Genomic DNA, 18,515 nt, shown 5'->3' with positions numbered 1-18,515 from the left:
ACAGTAATTTATAACATACGAATTTTGGTCAAAAAAGTTCACTGAAGGCAGAAGATTCACCTTTGCTCTTCTCCTGTGCTTACATCATGCAGCAACACATAGTATTTGAGTGTGTTCGGTATAAACCATTTCGGATATAAATATTCACTACTATGCTGAATTCGATGTTGTTCTTGGGACAGCTTCAGAAATTGTTCCACAGGCTCCGGTTCACTAGAAGAAACTACAAGCATACCTAAATTCACGTTAAGGACATTTATCAGAAGAACCAGAAACAGCCACTGATCATACAGTAAAACAGGAAGGTGTCCCTTGTTTAAGCCTTAAGGCACACCAGGATAAAGCTTGCGCAACTAAAGTTTGGCCTAGGTCTCAATTAAGGGGGGGAGGGGGTGGAAGAGGAACACACAAAAAACCACCAACATGTTTCAAAACTTTTAAAGGATCAGTTAACCAATATCCATGGCATGAGATGAAACATGACCTTCCTCCAGTTTTGACAGGGAATTCAAGCTGAAAGTGATACACAGTAGCTGCTAGTTCATTTAGTGTTTTAGATGAACATCACCTGCTCACTGGTAAAACTTGCATAACTGAAGTTCACTCCCAATGTATTTTGCTTCCTAACTTCCAAAGGACAGTAACTTTAAGTCATCACCTGGCCAAACACAATAGCAGCCAGTATTAATAAGTATGCCAACATCTGAGTAAAAAGGAGCTATGTTCAGATTTTTGTTTCAGTGCAACTCTGATCATGAATAAGGAACATTTTGCTTTGCTACTTCTATTCACTAAACCCAAGTCATTAGAGAAGCCGAAAGAGTAAGTCATATTTTAAGTGCTACTACCATTGATTCTAAGCCTTGGCTACTAAATATTTTGCCAAATTAATTCTACACAAATAGTTATCTCAAACTATAACATACCCGTGCCGTATGCTAAAGACGATCAATAGATACCTAAAGAGCAACAGCAGAGAACGTTCTAGGATAAGTTTACAGGTATTACGTTATAGTTCAGTTTGAGGTATACACAAGTATGCCCTTTTTTCCCCCCCCTCCTGTTTTAATACTCCAACTACAAAGAAAGCCCTGACCCTTACACAATTAGTCTGAATAGTTAAATACATCAAGGGATATTTCATAGCACATTAGCAGAAACACTTACTCTAAAATTTTTAAAGTCTCTTGCATTACCTTTCTGCAGCTAGCTGCAGTAACAGTTATGGGACAAGACTGTAACACTCAAAGGATACATGCGACATAGTGGTTTAAGAATTCATGATCTGATGCAGGCATGGACTGAAGAAAGCTCTCTCTGTAAGACTCAAACCAAGGCGTAGTAGCTGAAATACACAATAAGATATGACCAAATTTATTTATGTAACTAAGCTTCTGTTTACTCATTCAAATACAGGTGATACAAAAGACTACATCTATAAGCGAAACTTGCAAACTGACAAGGTTTGCAGGGGCCAGGTAGGAGGGAAGGGGGAAAAAAGTCTCAGGAAAAGCATCTAGAGTACAGAGTCTGAAAATATACAGGTGGGAGATATTAAAAGATACTTTGAAATTAATCCTGTAGAACTGAGCAATAATATCTCAAGCATCAACTCCTTCGGTATGTTTAGGCTCACATATACGCGCAATCTACACTGAATATATACACTGTTTACAGTAACTACTCCTTCAGCCCTTTAAACATACACACACTTGAAAGAAAACTAATTCTTCTAAAATTCATTGTACTAGCCTTATCTAATGTTGAATTTAGCTTCTCAGTCAAGTGTTACATTTTGGAGTACGTAGAGGAAGTAAGGTTTACCAAATCCCTATTCTGTCAGTTTGGCCAAAAGCTTTTTGCAAGCATTGTCACTTGCCAGTAGTCACCTTCCTCCTTCATCCCTTAACCCATAAACACAAACCACTCCATGCACAAATGCTAAAAGTTCAGACCCGAGTTGTGCCACTAAATCCTTACAAGGTTACCCTGCCATGCTCAAAACACCCTTCTGTAGAAGGGACTCAATTATTTCAGAGCATGGAAGCAAGACCTACAGAGAAACCAAGTATATGCAAGACATCTGAAGAGCTTGTGAACCTAAAAATCTTATCTGTTTCTTTCCACCCCAACTATCAGTCTAGAAAAGAAATATTATTTCTCCTTTCAAGCTTTGTTTTATGCCATCACAACTCTGTAATTACTTCATCTCAGTACAAAACACCTCCGAGGTAAAAATAAATCAGGCCATTTCTAACAACCTGATTTCACACTGCACAGTAAGTTGGAATCTTGAGTAAAGTCACCTGCAAACTAGAAAGGAATGACTGGCAAGGAAAAAATGCATTAATAAGAAATCCCAGAGATATTTACTTTCCTTAGAGTGCCCAAGACAGAAGAGAAACACATTCCTTGATTTAACTTGCATAAGAATTTCCTAAAGCTTTGTCAACCTTCCCTCCATCCTCCCTCCAGCCCTGCTCACACACACACTTTTGGGGAATATCTTCTAGTGCATTAAAGGTGATCCATTTTATTTAATCTTACATTGTGAGGCCATCTTATACCAATTTCATCCACATGTTGGACTTAAACATCCTCACATTTTACAACTAAACTCAATCTGTCAGTATATCTCAATGATTAAAATGATATCAAGAGGCAAATTTCTAACTTGCAATTATGATCTAACCAACTGCTCTTTGAATATTCAATCATCTATGGTAAAAAACACACTCACGTTTACCAAGTCCAACATCGAAATATTTCAATTACTTACATCAAGGAAATCGAGGTGTTATTAAAAACAAGCCATAAAAAATGATTCTAGGGTATATTTTACAAGTATAATGAAACTTTGTAGCAATTCAGGTTCAAAACCAAGCAGTACTAAACTACTAAAGGTAAAAATTATGATTATATTTTTAGTTTCAAGCTCTAATTTCAGTTTTCCATTCCTGTTATACAGTTGAACCACACCAAAAGAGTTTAAAAACCCGACAGATCCACAAAGAGGGTCGTGCTATGCTTACTTGTTTTATTTCTCATTCAGCCTAGCAAGAAACTAGGAAGAGGCTACAAAAGCAACCATATTCCCCTCTACAGAGCCCAGCATACTGTAACATTATTTACTCAAGCACATTTACAGGGCCATAATCATATCAGATACTTACAAAAATAAATATGCACTTTACTCAAAAGCAAATAGTATTTTTGTCAACACGTTCAAGGACATAGTGTCATACACCATGCGTTATAACAGTGCAGAGCATCACAGATCTGTATGTTTTTGTACACATTCCTAATATGCTAAACAAGCGGAGCTCAAGTTTACGTAAACTTGTTAACGTGTTCAGAAACCATTAGGAAAAAACAGATAAATTCTATTTGTACAAAACAGCTTATGTATGAGAAATATACTTCATTAGGTTTTGTACTTTCTCATTGTTTTACCAAGCAAAACAAATGTCCCAAGTATCAGTGTTCAGTTAGTCATAGCAATCCTTTTAATAGTATCTGTTCAAATGCTCCTAAATGTTGTCCTTTCTAAAACTGCTGAAGGTATAAGCTTTGTTAATATTTAAAACTGAAAAATCATCAAAATCTAGCTATTTTATCAACCACAACATAGAGCTTCACTCTAACCTGAGAGGTCAGCAACCAACAACACATTTTTGGCAGCAACAGGTCTAGTATAAATCAGACAAAAATGCATTATAAAACTTTGTTTTGAAGAACATGATAATCCAGAAAATATCAATAAAGCAGGCGTGTACTGTAAGTGCAATTACACTTCAGTTTCTATTTGAACACCACTGCTATCCACATAGAAAACTCTAGAGAGAAGCAGAAAAGTAGTTACGTTTGAAAAACAGAACAGTGACAGTACACAGTTCTTATAGTATCAAGCAAGATCAAACAAGATGGCACTTTTACAGTATCAGAATCAGTTTTTCCCCCCACTCTGCACTTACTGGCGTCTATGGAAAGACGTAACAGTGACAGGATTAGAACTATGGCTAAAAGAAAATTAAACAACCATCACCAATAGTTTTTTATTTCGGGGAAAAAACAGAGGAACACACATCTATGCCAAGAAAAGGGCTAAATAGCTGCAGCAGATGGTAAGGAAAGGTGGATGGGGCACATGGAAAAGGGATAAAGGGCAATTTGGCAAATTCGCACCAACCACAAAAAAAATACCTGAATAAAACGTAGATGTGTTCAGTTCCATCAGTGTCTCTTTCCAATTATTGTACCAAGGAACACTAGCTTTAACTGAGCGATCTGATAGAAAAAACATGATATTATTATACTAAAAATGGGGCAGGTGCAAACACACTATTGCCTTTTATGCTTTGGTAGCGTGAAGTGGAGATCTGTACCGCAAAGGCCCATTAGGGACTGAAGACATTCAAACCCAGATAACCTCAATTATGAATGTTTCAGGCTCAGCATTTCACAGTATACTTCAGAGTTATTCATTTCTGGTTCAGCCCAAGTTCTGGTCTTAATAAAAATGAAAATCTATAAAGCTGTAGAGAACTGGAGAGTTATATTCAGATATATTTCTATTCTTCTACTTGGGAGAGACTATAAACATAAGCCACTAATTTCTCAGACTTCTCAGCCTGCAGCGCTACAGCTAACCTCTTAGTTACTTTAGCTGCTGAAAGCGGCTGCCCCAACTTTCTCCTTAGCCCGGTCACGGTCTTGCATTTCCGTATGTCAGCGTTAGCATCATGTAGCCTTGACTGAACAGGACCAGGAAAGCCATTAAACCGAAAATTGATGCAACAGAGGAATAAAAAAAAATTACTCTTTAGTGGGATCACTTTTACTCACTCTCCACGTTCACCAGCACGTGGGAGAGGGAAGACACGCACAGGTGAACACAAGCACCATCTCAGCAACCATCCAAGTCTTATCAGTACAGCAGTGTTATGGAACTACAAATATGAGACTATTAAACAAGCAAAACAAAGAAGGATTACAAACGGTTAAACTAATTTACCACAGCAGCTCCAAAACTTTTCTTAAATAAGTAGGTTCACGATCCCAATGCAGGGGATAATCACAAATGTCCTTCTTACACAGTCTAGTTAGATCTTCCTTCAAAATATATTGCACTTGATCATTATTAAACATCAAGAGCATATGCTTCAATATTACTATCATAGAAAACTAGAAAACTAGATTTACCACAAGAAAGAGCAGCAAATTAAAGAAGAGATTTGAAAATTTCATATTTCCATTAAAAAATACATATGCACATTCTGTGGACAGAAATGAATGCTTCACAGGTTTTCCAATAAAATGCTCTAACAAAGTGGGGGGGGGGGGGGGGGGGGGAAGGGAGAAAGGAAGTTTCAGGGTTTTTTGTTCATTTCTACTTAACCAAAAACAAAATGAGCTCTGACAAGCTAAGGACTTTGTTATGTCCTGCTAGAATGTAATGGGATCCAAGTTTCATCAAGAATACTGTGCTAATGTTTCCTGCTAAAGTCTTATGGCAAGGTACAAAATTACCAAATTGTAAAATTATACTTGGAGAAAATCTTTTTAAATAGAAATTACACTGTCCTCCTCCTGTTGTCAAGAAAGGATATGTCCAGTCTGAATGAAAATAAGAATCTAACTGTTGAGAGATTGTAGAGATCTAAAGATAGTCAAGGATGATAACTAGTACATCTGGGGCTCAAGCAGCAAATAGGGAAGGTAAAATGGGGGCTATTTGCTTGTACCACTACAAAGAATGGCTTGATAAGTCATTTTCCCCCTCTTCTAGTACATCACTACTAAGTTGAGACTGTTTGAAACACTACGGAAGAATCTCTTCACCAGGTTTCTGACTTCTAGAGACTGGAAAACACTAAGAATTCAAGGAGATTTTCCCTCTTCAAAAATTCTTCACATAAAATACCATTAAGCAGAGAACCAATTTCACAGATAAGCATGGGCATGGAACCTGTGAAGAGAGGCTGTAGTTTCCACTAGCAGCTCTCAAAAATGAGAATTTTAAGTTTCTCAGGTCTTTTCCTTTACTACCAATATTTCACATCAGTTTGGTGATAGGCCTTGTAGATCAGAAATTGAAGATGTACAATTCTGAATTTTTTCCATATTCACATAACCAAAAAAACAACATACAATGCTACTCCATCTACTACTAACCCTCATGAATTTACCAGATACGTATAAAAAAAACCTGTCAGCCTTGTTACAGCAGACCCAAATTCCTTAAACCATGCCAAACTAAGTACAATGAATTACTCATGTTTACGTAGAACAATTCATACATGCTTTAAGTATGTACTCAAAGGCTTTAGTGGATTAGTGCCTTAACTGAGGTCTTGAGAGCAGAGAAGATTAAACTCCTCCCACTTCTCCCCCCCCCCCCCACACACACACCTCTCCATGGAATAAAACCTTGAAAATACTTTTTAATCTTTAGAGTATTCTAACCATTGTGACAGTGAAATACGAAGCACTGATTTTATACAGTTTGTAAGGTCATCATAAAAAGTGTTTTTGCCATGAAAAAGACAACTAAGAAAATGAGGATCACTGCCTTTTAAGTAAGGCTGTACATTAGTACCAATATTGTAAGTAAATTCTGATATATTTATCTGATCTAGATCAGGTGTAGCAGGTTGCTATCTCAATTTTTTAAATAAAAATAGCTCTAGTTTAAGTTACAGAAATATACAATATCATTACATACCACTAATGTTGAGATCATAATCTCCAGCTGTGATCACATTAGCTACTAGTCCTTCAGCAGGCTGGCTGACAGACACAACATCGTTCAAAAGCTTTCGAATGGCACCTGGCTGAGGTGGATGAGTAATAATGTTGTTGACTGCAATCTTCAGATTTTTAATTATGTGAAGCTGATTGTTAGGATCTCTCATGTGAACTAAAAAGAAAAAAAAATAGGCTTTGTTAAGCAATATAATAGGAAAACAGTTATCATAAATTAGCATTTTTTTAAAAAAAGATATACAAGTCCATGAAAGAAAAGATATACTTACTTAGTTAATCCTGTCCACCATTAATTTTAGAATACAACCCATAATACTTGAGTGTCAGAAAAAATGGAGTGAGCAAAGGGAAGAAGAAATTACTTCACTTTTTGCCATAACAAAATCCACATTAGACTTTACAATTTAGACAGACTGAGGAAAGTGAAAGTAGGGTTTTAATTTATAAGAATATCCACTCAAAACAGATAGCAAAGTACTCATCAAACCCACACCCGATTACATTGCTGCACACCCTTTTCCCTTTGGAACTTGCACAACTGGCACCGAAAGCTTGTAATAGCTATGTTGCTATCACTGTTAACATATCATGTTCCAAATAATCTGATAGAAAATTCTAGCACATAATAATAGCAATCAATAAACTTCACAGGGATAGCATAGAACTACCTCATCCAAATGAGCATTTCATTTTATTTTTAACACTACAATTACCTTAAGTTTTTAAGGACTGTTTTCAGAACTCCCCTGCTCTCCACAAGAGACCACACAAGCTTTAATACTGGATCCGCGCCATGATTTTTCAGATCAGTTTCCACATTTCAAACCATAAACACCATCAAATAAGCCAGGCGATAGGTGCAGGCAGGGTACATGGGCTTTGCCATCCTAAGCTACTTTGTGTGACCATATGCCCCACAGCACTGCCCTGGACCGCTTATAAACCTCTGCGCACTGAGGTAAGGCATACAAAGCCCAGCACAAAGGAAGGTTCTTGATCTTCTTCTAATCTTGCAGCTAACCACAAGATTTACACCATGAAGGTCTGAAACTGAGTCTTCAGCCTCCCAGCTGGGAGGGTTGCAAACCTTTTCCCCTAGTCTTTTCAGAAGTAACAACCACACAGATGAGACTAGATATGTCTATCGTCTTATCTGTTAATACACCTGGCACAGGTGTAGATCTACACTGCTCAGGCTCCTGACAACTCCCAACCCTTAAGCTAGCACCGAGATTTACAGTAGTATGCAGTGAAGCAGTTCAGAGAGGATCCTGACAAAAATAACCCTAGAATCCAAAAGAAATTTTTAGTCACATCAGTTCCTTAAACCGGAGCCACGTGAGGAGCTCTCAACACAAAGAGGGCAATTGTGCAGGTTCAACCTAGTGATCCAGTTTGGCACATCCAGCAGAAAACTGATCCTGGAGAACAAAAATGAAAAGACTTTTTTTCCATCTGATTGCTAACCAGATGGATCAATCCTATGGGCACATGATTACTGAAAGGATCAAATGCAAAGCAAATAGCAGGAACAAACAGCTAAGGATGGGCTAAATAAGCCTTTCAGAAAAGGAAGAAAAGGAAGTTTGTCTTTACCAGTGCAGCTATAAAAGTCAAGACTCATCCTTGCTGACTCACCTAAAACATAATAGCCGTGAACAACGAAGAGTCTGCTTACACACTGCCATACAGGATGCAGATGATACTTCTGGCATGGATACAGTGAACCAGCTACGGTCATGCTCGGTATCCCACAAAGGTCTACATCTACTACTGTTTCATATTTCCTTAAAGCATCCGTAAGATTACTTCAGAAGATATTCTTCCAGGAGAGAAAGGACTAATGTGAAATAGACCAACATCCTTCACACCAAGAGTTAAGAATATTCAAAATGATCCCACTGTCGGCTAGAATACTCACGCACAAGAAAACTCCAACATTAAACTAAGTTTCATCAAATAAATACAGTGTTCCCATTATACCTTCAGTAAATATTTAAGTTCAAGACTTAGAAGAATGAAACACAGTGGTCGGAACTCTTTTTTTAAAGAAATATAAAACCTGTTGGTTCAAAAGCAACCAATATTGTCTTAAAATGATACTTCCTAGCTGAAGTATACATAGCAATCCTCTCCCCACAAGACTATATTAGTTCATATGGTATTTCTGAAAACCTGTTAAAAAAAAAGTGAGATGTTGTATTAAAGAAAACCTCCATTCAGAATATATATGTTTGTTTAATGAGCCACCAATTGTTACTAGCACACACTATAGTTACGGAAAACCACTGCCTTCTGAATAAATGTGAAGGTATAAAATCCATGACATGCTTTCAGCTTCCTGTATCAGAAAAAAAAAAGTGAAGTCTGTGGAGGGCTGCTTTTCTGTGTTTTTGTTTTGTTTGTTGGGGGCAAGGGGAGACTTGTTCACCCATTTTCTTTAAGTCAAGACTTACCAAGACAGTAAAATTGCTCTCTCACTTTTTTTAAAAATCATTCCTCCTTCAATAATTGAAAGTGACTTCCTTAAAGTAAAAAATGCTAGAAATTACAGTAAAGAACACTTCAAACTTGTGCTCAGAACTTTCTACCACTACAATCTGCCATATTGCATGGGTATTTTTGGATACACTAACAGTGGTAAGTAACTCACAGGCAAAAGTTGATCAACAGATTAAGTACTTGGTACAAAGGCCCTTACATCTATATTATATACCGTTGTAGGGTTCTACTTGAGATTAAATGTAATCCAGGATCCTTAGACTGACAAAGTTCAAGGAGCACGTGGTTCAGAGCTATCTGAAGAATGAAACAGCAGTCTGGGCCTTTATATCTGTTAGGGTATTGAGGACAATTGCAGCACATACACAGAAGCTAAACTGAAAGCTTTGCACTATAAACCGTTTTGCACATCAATTAGGAGATTTGCTTCAAAACTACACTGCTTCTCTAAACTGGAATACTGACAAAGATGCAGTATTTAGTCAGCACAAACTATGTAAATGCTAGACTTCTGAGAAAAACCTGTATTGTAGCCAGACTCAAAGTGCAGTAGCAAACAGGTGACCGACACACATACGGTACTTCCTCAGCTCCTCTATAATTTGAGGTTTTGCTGAGTACAAGGGAGAGCTAATTTCCAAAGAGATGAAATAAAAATTAACCCAATTTTACATTAAGAACTCAATGAGGTCGCCACTAAATAAAGGCCGGAGTACCAGTTCCCCCCCCCCACAAAAAAAACACCAGCCATTCACTCACACAATATTTCCTTCCCTTCCAAGGGCTTAAAACTGAAGCTACCAAACAAACCACAAGCAATACAACACACCACAGTTGTGAAGGCTATACAGCTAGATGCATATATGCATACATCCCGCTATTTTACAATCATATTGTTAATCACGTCTCTCTGCCTCTTATCTGGACATTACATGCATCGCAGAAATGGTCTGATCAAACCTATGAATGTACAATTTAGAACCTATCCTATGTTTCCAGGGTCTTCTGCAGGGGATACAGTTAACAACGTCACTCACTATGACTGTAAATGTAACAGTGCTTGCACAAACCGTGATAAGCTAAGTTTCCCTATCATAAAGTCCCACAAACTCTAGAGCTACAGAAATTGTTTGCCATGATACAAACTTAAGAAGTTTTATCGCACTGATCTACCCTTCTGTCTGAACCAAAGGTCTAGTACTGCTTTTCCTACCCTCATTCACACTGGCTTTCATGACAAGAAGTTACTTAGAGTATAATAATGTATTTTCCATGAAACTAGAAGAGGAAGTCACACTTGAAGTGCAGAAATGCAGTCAAGTGTGCAGTCTATTGAATCAGAATACCTAGAGAGCAGCATAGCAACAAAATCCACTGCTATGAACCTCAAATTCTCAGTTCTCTGACCCATAAGTCAAGTTTTGAATAGGATAGTTTAGACTGTCCAATCCTAGAGAGAACAAGAGCAGCACTGTTTCTCAACGACTCATCATGACATAGTCACAGCTATGAAGTTAAGAAAAGAAAACTGTTATCATGGGGATTTACATCAAGTTCATGTGGGTGTTCATTTATAGTACTACATCATGGAGCTTAGAGAAGAGCAATTACAGAACCATCAGAAGTTACAGAAATCAAATATCAGTGCTTTTCTACGTAAGTTTTAGAACAGTATAGAAATTCAGTCAGTATCAGTCTCTTAAAAATAAGATCAAAATCTTATACTGTACACACGGAGGGAATCTGATCTTTAGCCATAATTAACTAATAAAATTTTTAAAGGAGGATGAAACTGATTTTGTTGATAAGCGTGTTATATTATGGCACTTACGCAGGAAGCATTGAAGAGGCTTGAGGTTTGAAAGTTCCTTAACTGTTACAATGGTTAGAATAAAAACACTTACAACTAAGTGACAACAGAGCAAATATTCTTCAGAATGAATACTCCATTCTGAATTGCCTACCTGGTTGTGTTCGCTAAATGCATTCTGAAAGCTTTTTTGCTAAAGAACCTAAAGAGATATTTAAGAAATCTGAGAATTTCAAGGATTTGAGGTTCTGCATTATTATTTTTATTTGTGCTATATTCTCATGTGGCTCATGAGTGTTGCTAAAGAACAAAAGGGAAAAATATTAATAATATTTAACCATAACTTGTTTATAAATAAGTTGCTAAGATTTGCATCAGAATTAAGATAGATTTCAACACATACTAGCTTTTAAGTTGGCACCATTCACCTAAACAGTAATACAAGAATTCAGCTGAAGTAACAGTACAAGCTTAGTTTTCCTGCAATGTTTCCTCAACATAACACAGTAAGAGATAAACCTCTGAGCTGAGTGCCTGCTAGAAGCCAAATCTGATAAAATACCAAGGCACTGCTACTCTGTTGAGCAGTTCTGTTGATTGCTGTTCAGCATACCGTTTTAATGAGCAGTATCCTGAAAAGTACAGCTTAGTTCAAATCATCCTTTGGAATTTTTTTTTGTGTTACAGTAAAGGAGCCTTACAGTTTCTCTAAAGTGGTCAACTTCCAGTTTTAATACTATTTTGGCTAAAGTCATTTTATCTCTATGCCACATAAGCAGTCCATCCCTCTCCTTCTGTTTACACAGGTGTTACACAGAAAAACAACAAAAATCACATTTGATAGAACTACAAGGGAGAGAAGGCAAAGACTTACAGCTGAAATTGCAATTAACACTCTAAAAGAGTAGTTACACTTTCAGTAACTGTCTCTCTTTAATAACAGCCTTACCATAATTTCCAAAAAAAAAAAAAAAGAAATCAAAAAAAAAGTTCCAGCTGTAAATATTTGTGAGACAACAGTGCAATGCTAGAAAAAAAAAAGTTGGAAGAACCACATGTAAAGATACCTTTCCCTTCAGCCTTTTGTCATGTCTCCAAGAGCTGCCTAATGCCCATGGCTCCACAGGAAAGAGAAGATCAAATACAATTAGACAGATTTACAAGTCACCTCAGGCAACCCTGGCAACCTTGCACCTCTGCATAGCCTGTCATGACACCAGCCCTGGCTAACAGCTGGCCCGGCTGCCACCACCCTGGCCAAGGGGCAGGGGTCCCACCTGCCTCCCTCTCTTCGGGCCAACCTTGGCAAGCAGCAGGACAGAGAAGGGGTGGCGACAACCCCGGCCAGGCCTAGACAGGCGAGACTCCTTCGCCGCCCTGGCCCTGGCCCGCCGGCCACTGACCGGGCCAGGAGGGCGGAAGGCAGCGCCGCCGCCCTCCCCGCCCCCACGTAAACAAGCGGCCCCACTCCCGGCACCGACCTTCCGAGGTGAGGCGGCAGAAGGGCTTCACCAGCTCAGCGAAGCTCAGGTTGTTCTTGCGGGTGAGTCTCTCCGCCTCCTCGCTGCACAGCGCGGCCACCAAGGGCACGAACGAGTCCTGGATGAACTCCTGCACCGACTGCACGCACTGGGCCATCGCCGCCGCTGCCGCCGCCCGGGGACCTCAGCCGGCCCCGCCACCTTCCTCTGCCCGCCCCGCCGGCCGGCCAGCCAGCTGCCTGCCCGCTCACCGCCGCGGCCTCCCCTTATCTCCAGCACCAGCCGCCTCCCCCGCGCGCTGCCTCTGCCTCCGCCGCGGCCGCTCAACAACCGTCCGCCGCCATGTCGCGCCTAAGACGAGCCCATCAGGTAGCGCCCGCTCCCGGCAGCCCTCGCGCTCGCTCATGTGATTGGGTGACAGGGGCGGGGCTGCGATGAGGCGGGGCGGCCGTTGGTGAGAGGGGGAGTTGTCGGCGCGCCCCCGGGGCAGTTGGGCCGTGTTGAGGGCGCGGGAGCTGCTCCCAACCGCCTCCCCGCCGGCGGGCGGTGTTTGCCTCCCGGGGTCCCTCACAGGGGAGCCGGCAGCGGAGGGGCTGGTTAGCACTGCTCCTCCTGCGCCCCTCCTCGGGTCAGCCACAGCAGGGCCGGCCTGGCTGCAGGGCGGGCCAGGCAGCTCGCCCGCCGGCCGCCGGCCTCCGCGGCTGGGGCAGCTCCGCTGTGGGGGTCAGAGCACGAACACGGCGGTGCGAGTTGTTCCGCAGAAAAATTGGTCGTTACGGACTAGGTGCCAGAAAAGAGGAAGGCTGGATCAGTCATGCTTTTGCAGAGCGGTGCTCAGTCGCTAACAGTTCTGCTTTTTTTTTTTAGTGCAGAACTAGTACCCTAGAAGAACAGTTTGGGAAGTTTTTTGTTTTTTTTTTAACAAAAAATAGGCACAATGGTTAAAAAGTGAAGAATTGTTTGGGTGTCTGTAGCATGCAACGTAGCTTCATTTTTGAGACTTGCCTATTAAGGCATGATATTATACAAGGCCTTACTTTTACATCTGTGGCCCAGGTGAGGATGGATGACATGGAAGCAAGACAACAGCGATGATCAGTGGTGATGAAAAATGAGTAAATTTTGAATACATGCTCACCGACTACTGTAGTAGGGTGGAGTTTTAACATGCTATCAGGGACAGGCCTCAGGATGAAGCTTGTAAACAAGAACAGAAAATGGCAAGAAGCCAAGCTTCACCATTTCTCCTGCTGCTAGAACTACTGTTTATGCACAACTAATTTCCCTGCTGAATCTTCATGTATAAGACTTAAAAAAGCAAAAAGAAGATGAGGTGATTTTTATGGTAGATACCAGAATCAATATATCCTAATTGGAAAACAAAACTCGGAAAAAATATCTAATTGTCTTTCCTAACACTCATTCCTAAATTACTAAATTTGTTAACTATACCAGTTGGGTCAGCAGCTTCTTCTGTGAGTGGAAAATTGGTTGATAATTCAATGTAGGCAGCAAGGAAAAGCTGTAGTCTCACTGTATTATTAATTACATGGGCTAGACTACTCACCATCTTTCCAGACTGAGTCCCAGAAACGTTACCCAAAAGCAGCTAAGTATTATAGGGGAAGAATATTTTGGCTTCAGTAGATTTTTAGAACAAGTCAAAGGTCAACATCCTGCTAGGCCACTCTCAATCATCTTTGAAAGGTCATGGCAATCAGTAGAGGTGCCTGAGGGCTGGAACAAAGCAGATGTCGCTCCAATCTTCAAAAAGGGCAAGAAGGAGAACCAAGGGAACTGAAGGCCGTCTCTAAGTATGTGAAGGACAAGAAGGTGATCCGGAAGAGTCAGCATGGATTCGCGAAAGGGAAATCATGCTTGACCAATCTGATAGCCTCTATGATGGGACAACTGGCTGGGTAGAGGAGGGGAGAAACAGTGGATGTTGTGTACCTGGACTTCAGCAAGTCCTTTGACCTTCTCCCATAGCATTTTCAAAGGCAAGCTCAGGAAGTGCAGGCTAGATGAGTGGACGGTGAGGTGGATTGAGAACTGGCTGAGTGGCAGAGCTCAGAGGGCTGTGATCAGTGGCACAGAGTCTAGCTGGAGGCCTGTATCTAGCGGTGTCCCCCAGGGGTCAGTATTGGGTCCAATATTGTTTAACTTACTCATCAGTGACCTGGATGAAGGGACAGAGTGCATCAGCAAGTTAGTTTGCTGATGATCCAGAACGGGGAGGAGTGGCTGACGCACTAGAGGGCTGTGTTGCTATTCAGAGGGCCCTCGACAGGCTGGAGAGCTGGGCAGAGAGGAACCTCCTGAAGTTCAACAAAGGCAAGTGCAGGGTCCTGCACTTGGGGAGGAATAACCCCATGCAGCAGTACAGATTGGGAACTGACCTACTGGAAAGTAGCTCTGCAGAGAAGAACCTGGCAATCATGGTGGACAAGTTGACCATGAGCCAGCAATGTGCCCTTGTGGCCAAGGAGGCCAAGGGTATCCTGGGCTGCATGAGGAAGAGCGTTGCCAGCAGGTGGAGGGAGGTGATCCTGCCCCTCTACTCAGCCCTGGGGAGGCCTCACCTGGAGTACTGTGTCCAGTTCTGGGCTCCCCAGTCCAAGAGAGACATGGCACTCCTGGAGAGAGTCCAGCGGAGGGCTAGAGAGATGATGAGGGGCCTGGAGCATGTCTCCTATGAAGAAAGGCTGAGAGAGCTGGGCCTGTTCAGCCTGGAGAAGCGAAAATTGAGGGGGGATCTGATCAACGTGTACAAATATCTGAAGTGGGGGGGGGGTGTCAAGAGGATGGGGCCAGACTCTTCTCTGTGGTGCCCAGTGACAGGACAAGAGGCAACGGGCAGAAACTGAACCACAGGAAGTTCCACCTAAACCTGAGGAAAAACTTCTTCACTGTGAGGGTGACAGAGCATTGGAACAGGTTGCCCAGAGAGGTAGTGGAGTCTCCTTCCCTGGAGATATTCAAAACCCGCCTGGATGTGATCCTGGGCAATATGCTCTAGAGGTCCCTGCTTGAGCAGGGAGGTTGGACTAGATGATCTCCAGAGGTCTCTTCCAACCTCAACCGTTCTGTGATTCTGTGAAACATCTGTGGCCTGTCCACGTTTGGAAATTCACGGAAGAGCTCTTCCAAAGTAATGTTTCAGAGACATTTTAAAGTATGGCTTGCACATTGACACTCTGAAGCAACAGTGCTTCTTGCCCATTCCACTTAATCCATTATTTCAGAACAGTTTATGCGTTACATCCAATAGATTGAAGTGAATCTGAAAAAGTCCCACTTCTATCCACACTAGATTGAAGTGAATCTGAAAAAGTCCCACTTCTATCCACAAAGCCATTGACATTAAAAGTTATTTTAAAATTCTGTTTCAGAAAAAAAAAGTGATACTGTTTTCTTGCTTTCACTAAGGTGAATATGAATAACAAACAATACAAATGCTGACCATTGTTTTGTCTTTCTAGAAGAGATTCAGTTTCTATTTCTATTTATTTGTTGCTCTCTGATCAGGCAGTATATGACTATTGGTGATCACTGGTAACCATTACAGAATGTGAAATGGAAATTTATTTTGTTGCTTACATAGAGCAAGATTTGTAAATGTTTCCTTATTAGAGTAACTGCATTCTAAATCTGCATTTGTGTGCTCAAAGTATATTTTCAGTGTATGAAAACACCTAGTACACATTTTCTTTTTACTCAGCCTTAGAAATTTTGTCCTTAGAATGTATTGCTTTGATAATAGCAGTTCTCTTCTAGTATGACTTTGTCCAAAGGACTGATTCTGTCATACAAGTTTTATATCTCCCAATTTGTGTTATAGTAAGACAAGTTAGTGTTTTCCCATGACCTAGAATTTTTGATTCAGGCTCTGACTTGTCTGCCCTACTAATGAGAGATAAACAACCCCATCTTCAATAAACATAGCAACTCAGGGTGTTGTATCCCAGATTTGTTGCTAAAAATAGTGTTGCTAAAGAGGATTCAAATAACATTATGTTTATTTACAAGACAGAAGACACTTTAGAAGAGATATATTGTATCATTGGTAATTATTTGCATCATTCCCAAGCCTCGCAATTTGTGCATGCTGTTTTGCCTTTAAAGTCTGACAGTCTCCTGGAAGGTATGATGAACAGTGAACAGAAGTGCAAAGGGACCTAGTAATAAGAAACTGTGAATCCGTGGTTTAGCCCTCTGAATGATTTAACTGAAAATACTATTTTCTTAAGGAGGAAGAGATGGGTCAAAAGAAAGAGCAGGTGAACAGAGGAAACGAAGTGAGACTATGCGTACTATAGGCTGGGACAGGGGAGTCCAAAAAAGAGTGAATAGAAAAATAGAAACTAAATAATAAGAGGGAGTGTCTTCAATAAACCAGAACAAAACATCACCAAGGCAGAAAAACATGTCCACAGTTTAAGTTGTAAAAAACTGGATGCTACTGTATCACTTGGGCCTGAAAACTCTTAGCCTCTACTCTTCTTCTCTGCTGCTGGCTGAGTGCTCTGTTACTCCTTTGGGCTAGACATTTTCCAGGCTTAGAAGCTCTGTGATTCCTCTGTGCAGATCACGTAGCCAAAATGCGTGGAGCTTACCAGTGCCCTGAGCTGCTGTCGAGGCAGATGACTTGAAAGGGGATTCTTCACCTGTTAACAGAATAATGCTGGTGTTATTGAGCAGGTTTAATGCAGAGGAAACAATTATAAAATTGCAAATGCTGGAATCTGAAATTGAATCCAGTATTTTCATTCATTTTTCATTTTCATTCAAATATGTAACATGCCTATTTCCCTGCAAATGAGTTACAGATGAAACTATATTCTTGAGAATTTACATCATGGACTCTCAACTCCGTGCAAACTTAAATGCCAAATTTGTGGTTTTGCTCAGTGCAATCTTTTGCAGAGTTACAGAAGAGATGTTTTCCACAGCAACACATCCCAGCATAAGTTGCAGTTTTTAAGAAAATAAGAATAACTGGAATAATAATAACATGAAGGTTTTAAAGATTTAGCTGAAATTATACAAAAGGCTTCATATTTATCCTTTTTTTTTGGTATAAACCAAGCTGAAGGTGCAACATGCACAAACGAATCATTATAAGTTAAGGATATTTACAACTAGTTTGGTGTCTTGCAGTAACTCCTCAAGGTTAATCCAGCAAGCAGAATACTCAGCTTTCAGTCTTGCTTATGGCCCTGTCAGGTCTTCTGGATAATGTGATCATCGGGTGTTAGCTGTTCTGCCCCAGAATCACTGTTACGGGGCAATCAGCTGCTGCCATAGTCTCTGCAGTCTGCCATGCATAATTTGCCCTCTGAGTTTCATTGCCTTCCATAGATCAGGAAAAGCTTTTGAAATACCCTCCAGCAGCTTGCAAGACATCTACCTTGGTTAAAAAAAAAAAAGCCAAAAGCAAAAACAATTCATCTTGTGCTGACTCAGTGACTTGGCACTAGCAAGTAGCAAGAACAGATAGCAGCAGTATTCTGGCAGACTAAGAGCACTGCCCAAACGGGACTCACATTTTCTCAAAAGACAATGAAAAACCAATCCTGAAAGAAGATGAACACAGCAGGGCAGTAGGAGCTATGCCATTGGCCTCAAGTATGTACCAGTCCCAAGTGGCCATGTCAATGTATGTAAGTATATGGATATATGGGTATCAGTATATGCATATGAGTAACATACAGCTTAGAAATGTAGGTAGAGGCAAGTAGGTATGTACCAAGATATGGCGACACTATACATACACAGAAGTATAGAGAAATAGCTAAAAGTATGCATTAAAACCAGCTTAAGTCGTTATATTCCACTCTGATTTCACTGAGCTTAGCTGTCAGTTGGTGGTGTTAAATTTAAGCAAACTAAAGGAAAATATCCCCTGGGACAATAAATAAATAGCTTAAAATGTGGTGGCAGATGGGAGTGTGAAA

The 18,515-nt window shown here is 40.5% G+C and overlaps 1 protein-coding gene across 4 annotated transcripts in view; it reads right to left on the bottom strand.

Moving 5' to 3' along the window:
• The window catches only part of TRAPPC8 (trafficking protein particle complex subunit 8), a 52,995-nt gene extending 40,079 nt beyond the window's left edge, over window positions 1–12,916 (bottom strand). For 2 of the 4 annotated variants that reach the window (XM_009683052.2, XM_009683053.2), the window contains exons 1-5: window positions 12,559–12,855; window positions 6,725–6,919; window positions 4,204–4,287; window positions 1,256–1,345; window positions 61–235 (exon numbers count right to left, since the gene is read on the bottom strand). In XM_009683052.2, coding sequence (XP_009681347.2) covers window positions 61–235; window positions 1,256–1,345; window positions 4,204–4,287; window positions 6,725–6,919; window positions 12,559–12,715 — 701 coding nt within the window. In that variant the 5' untranslated portion in view covers window positions 12,716–12,855. Of the gene's footprint in view, window positions 1–60; window positions 236–1,255; window positions 1,346–4,203; window positions 4,288–6,724; window positions 6,920–12,558 lie in introns of all 4 variants that reach the window. The other 2 variants (XM_009683055.2, XM_009683054.2) reach the window with 2 other exon arrangements.
• Between the last annotated feature and the right edge of the window lie 5,599 nt (window positions 12,917–18,515).

Source organism: Struthio camelus, chromosome 2, assembly GCF_040807025.1.
Source record: "Struthio camelus isolate bStrCam1 chromosome 2, bStrCam1.hap1, whole genome shotgun sequence".
Lineage (NCBI taxonomy): Eukaryota > Metazoa > Chordata > Aves > Struthioniformes > Struthionidae > Struthio > Struthio camelus.
The sequence above is the reverse complement of the archived record's forward strand: the minus strand, read 5'-3'. Positions and strand labels throughout refer to the sequence as shown.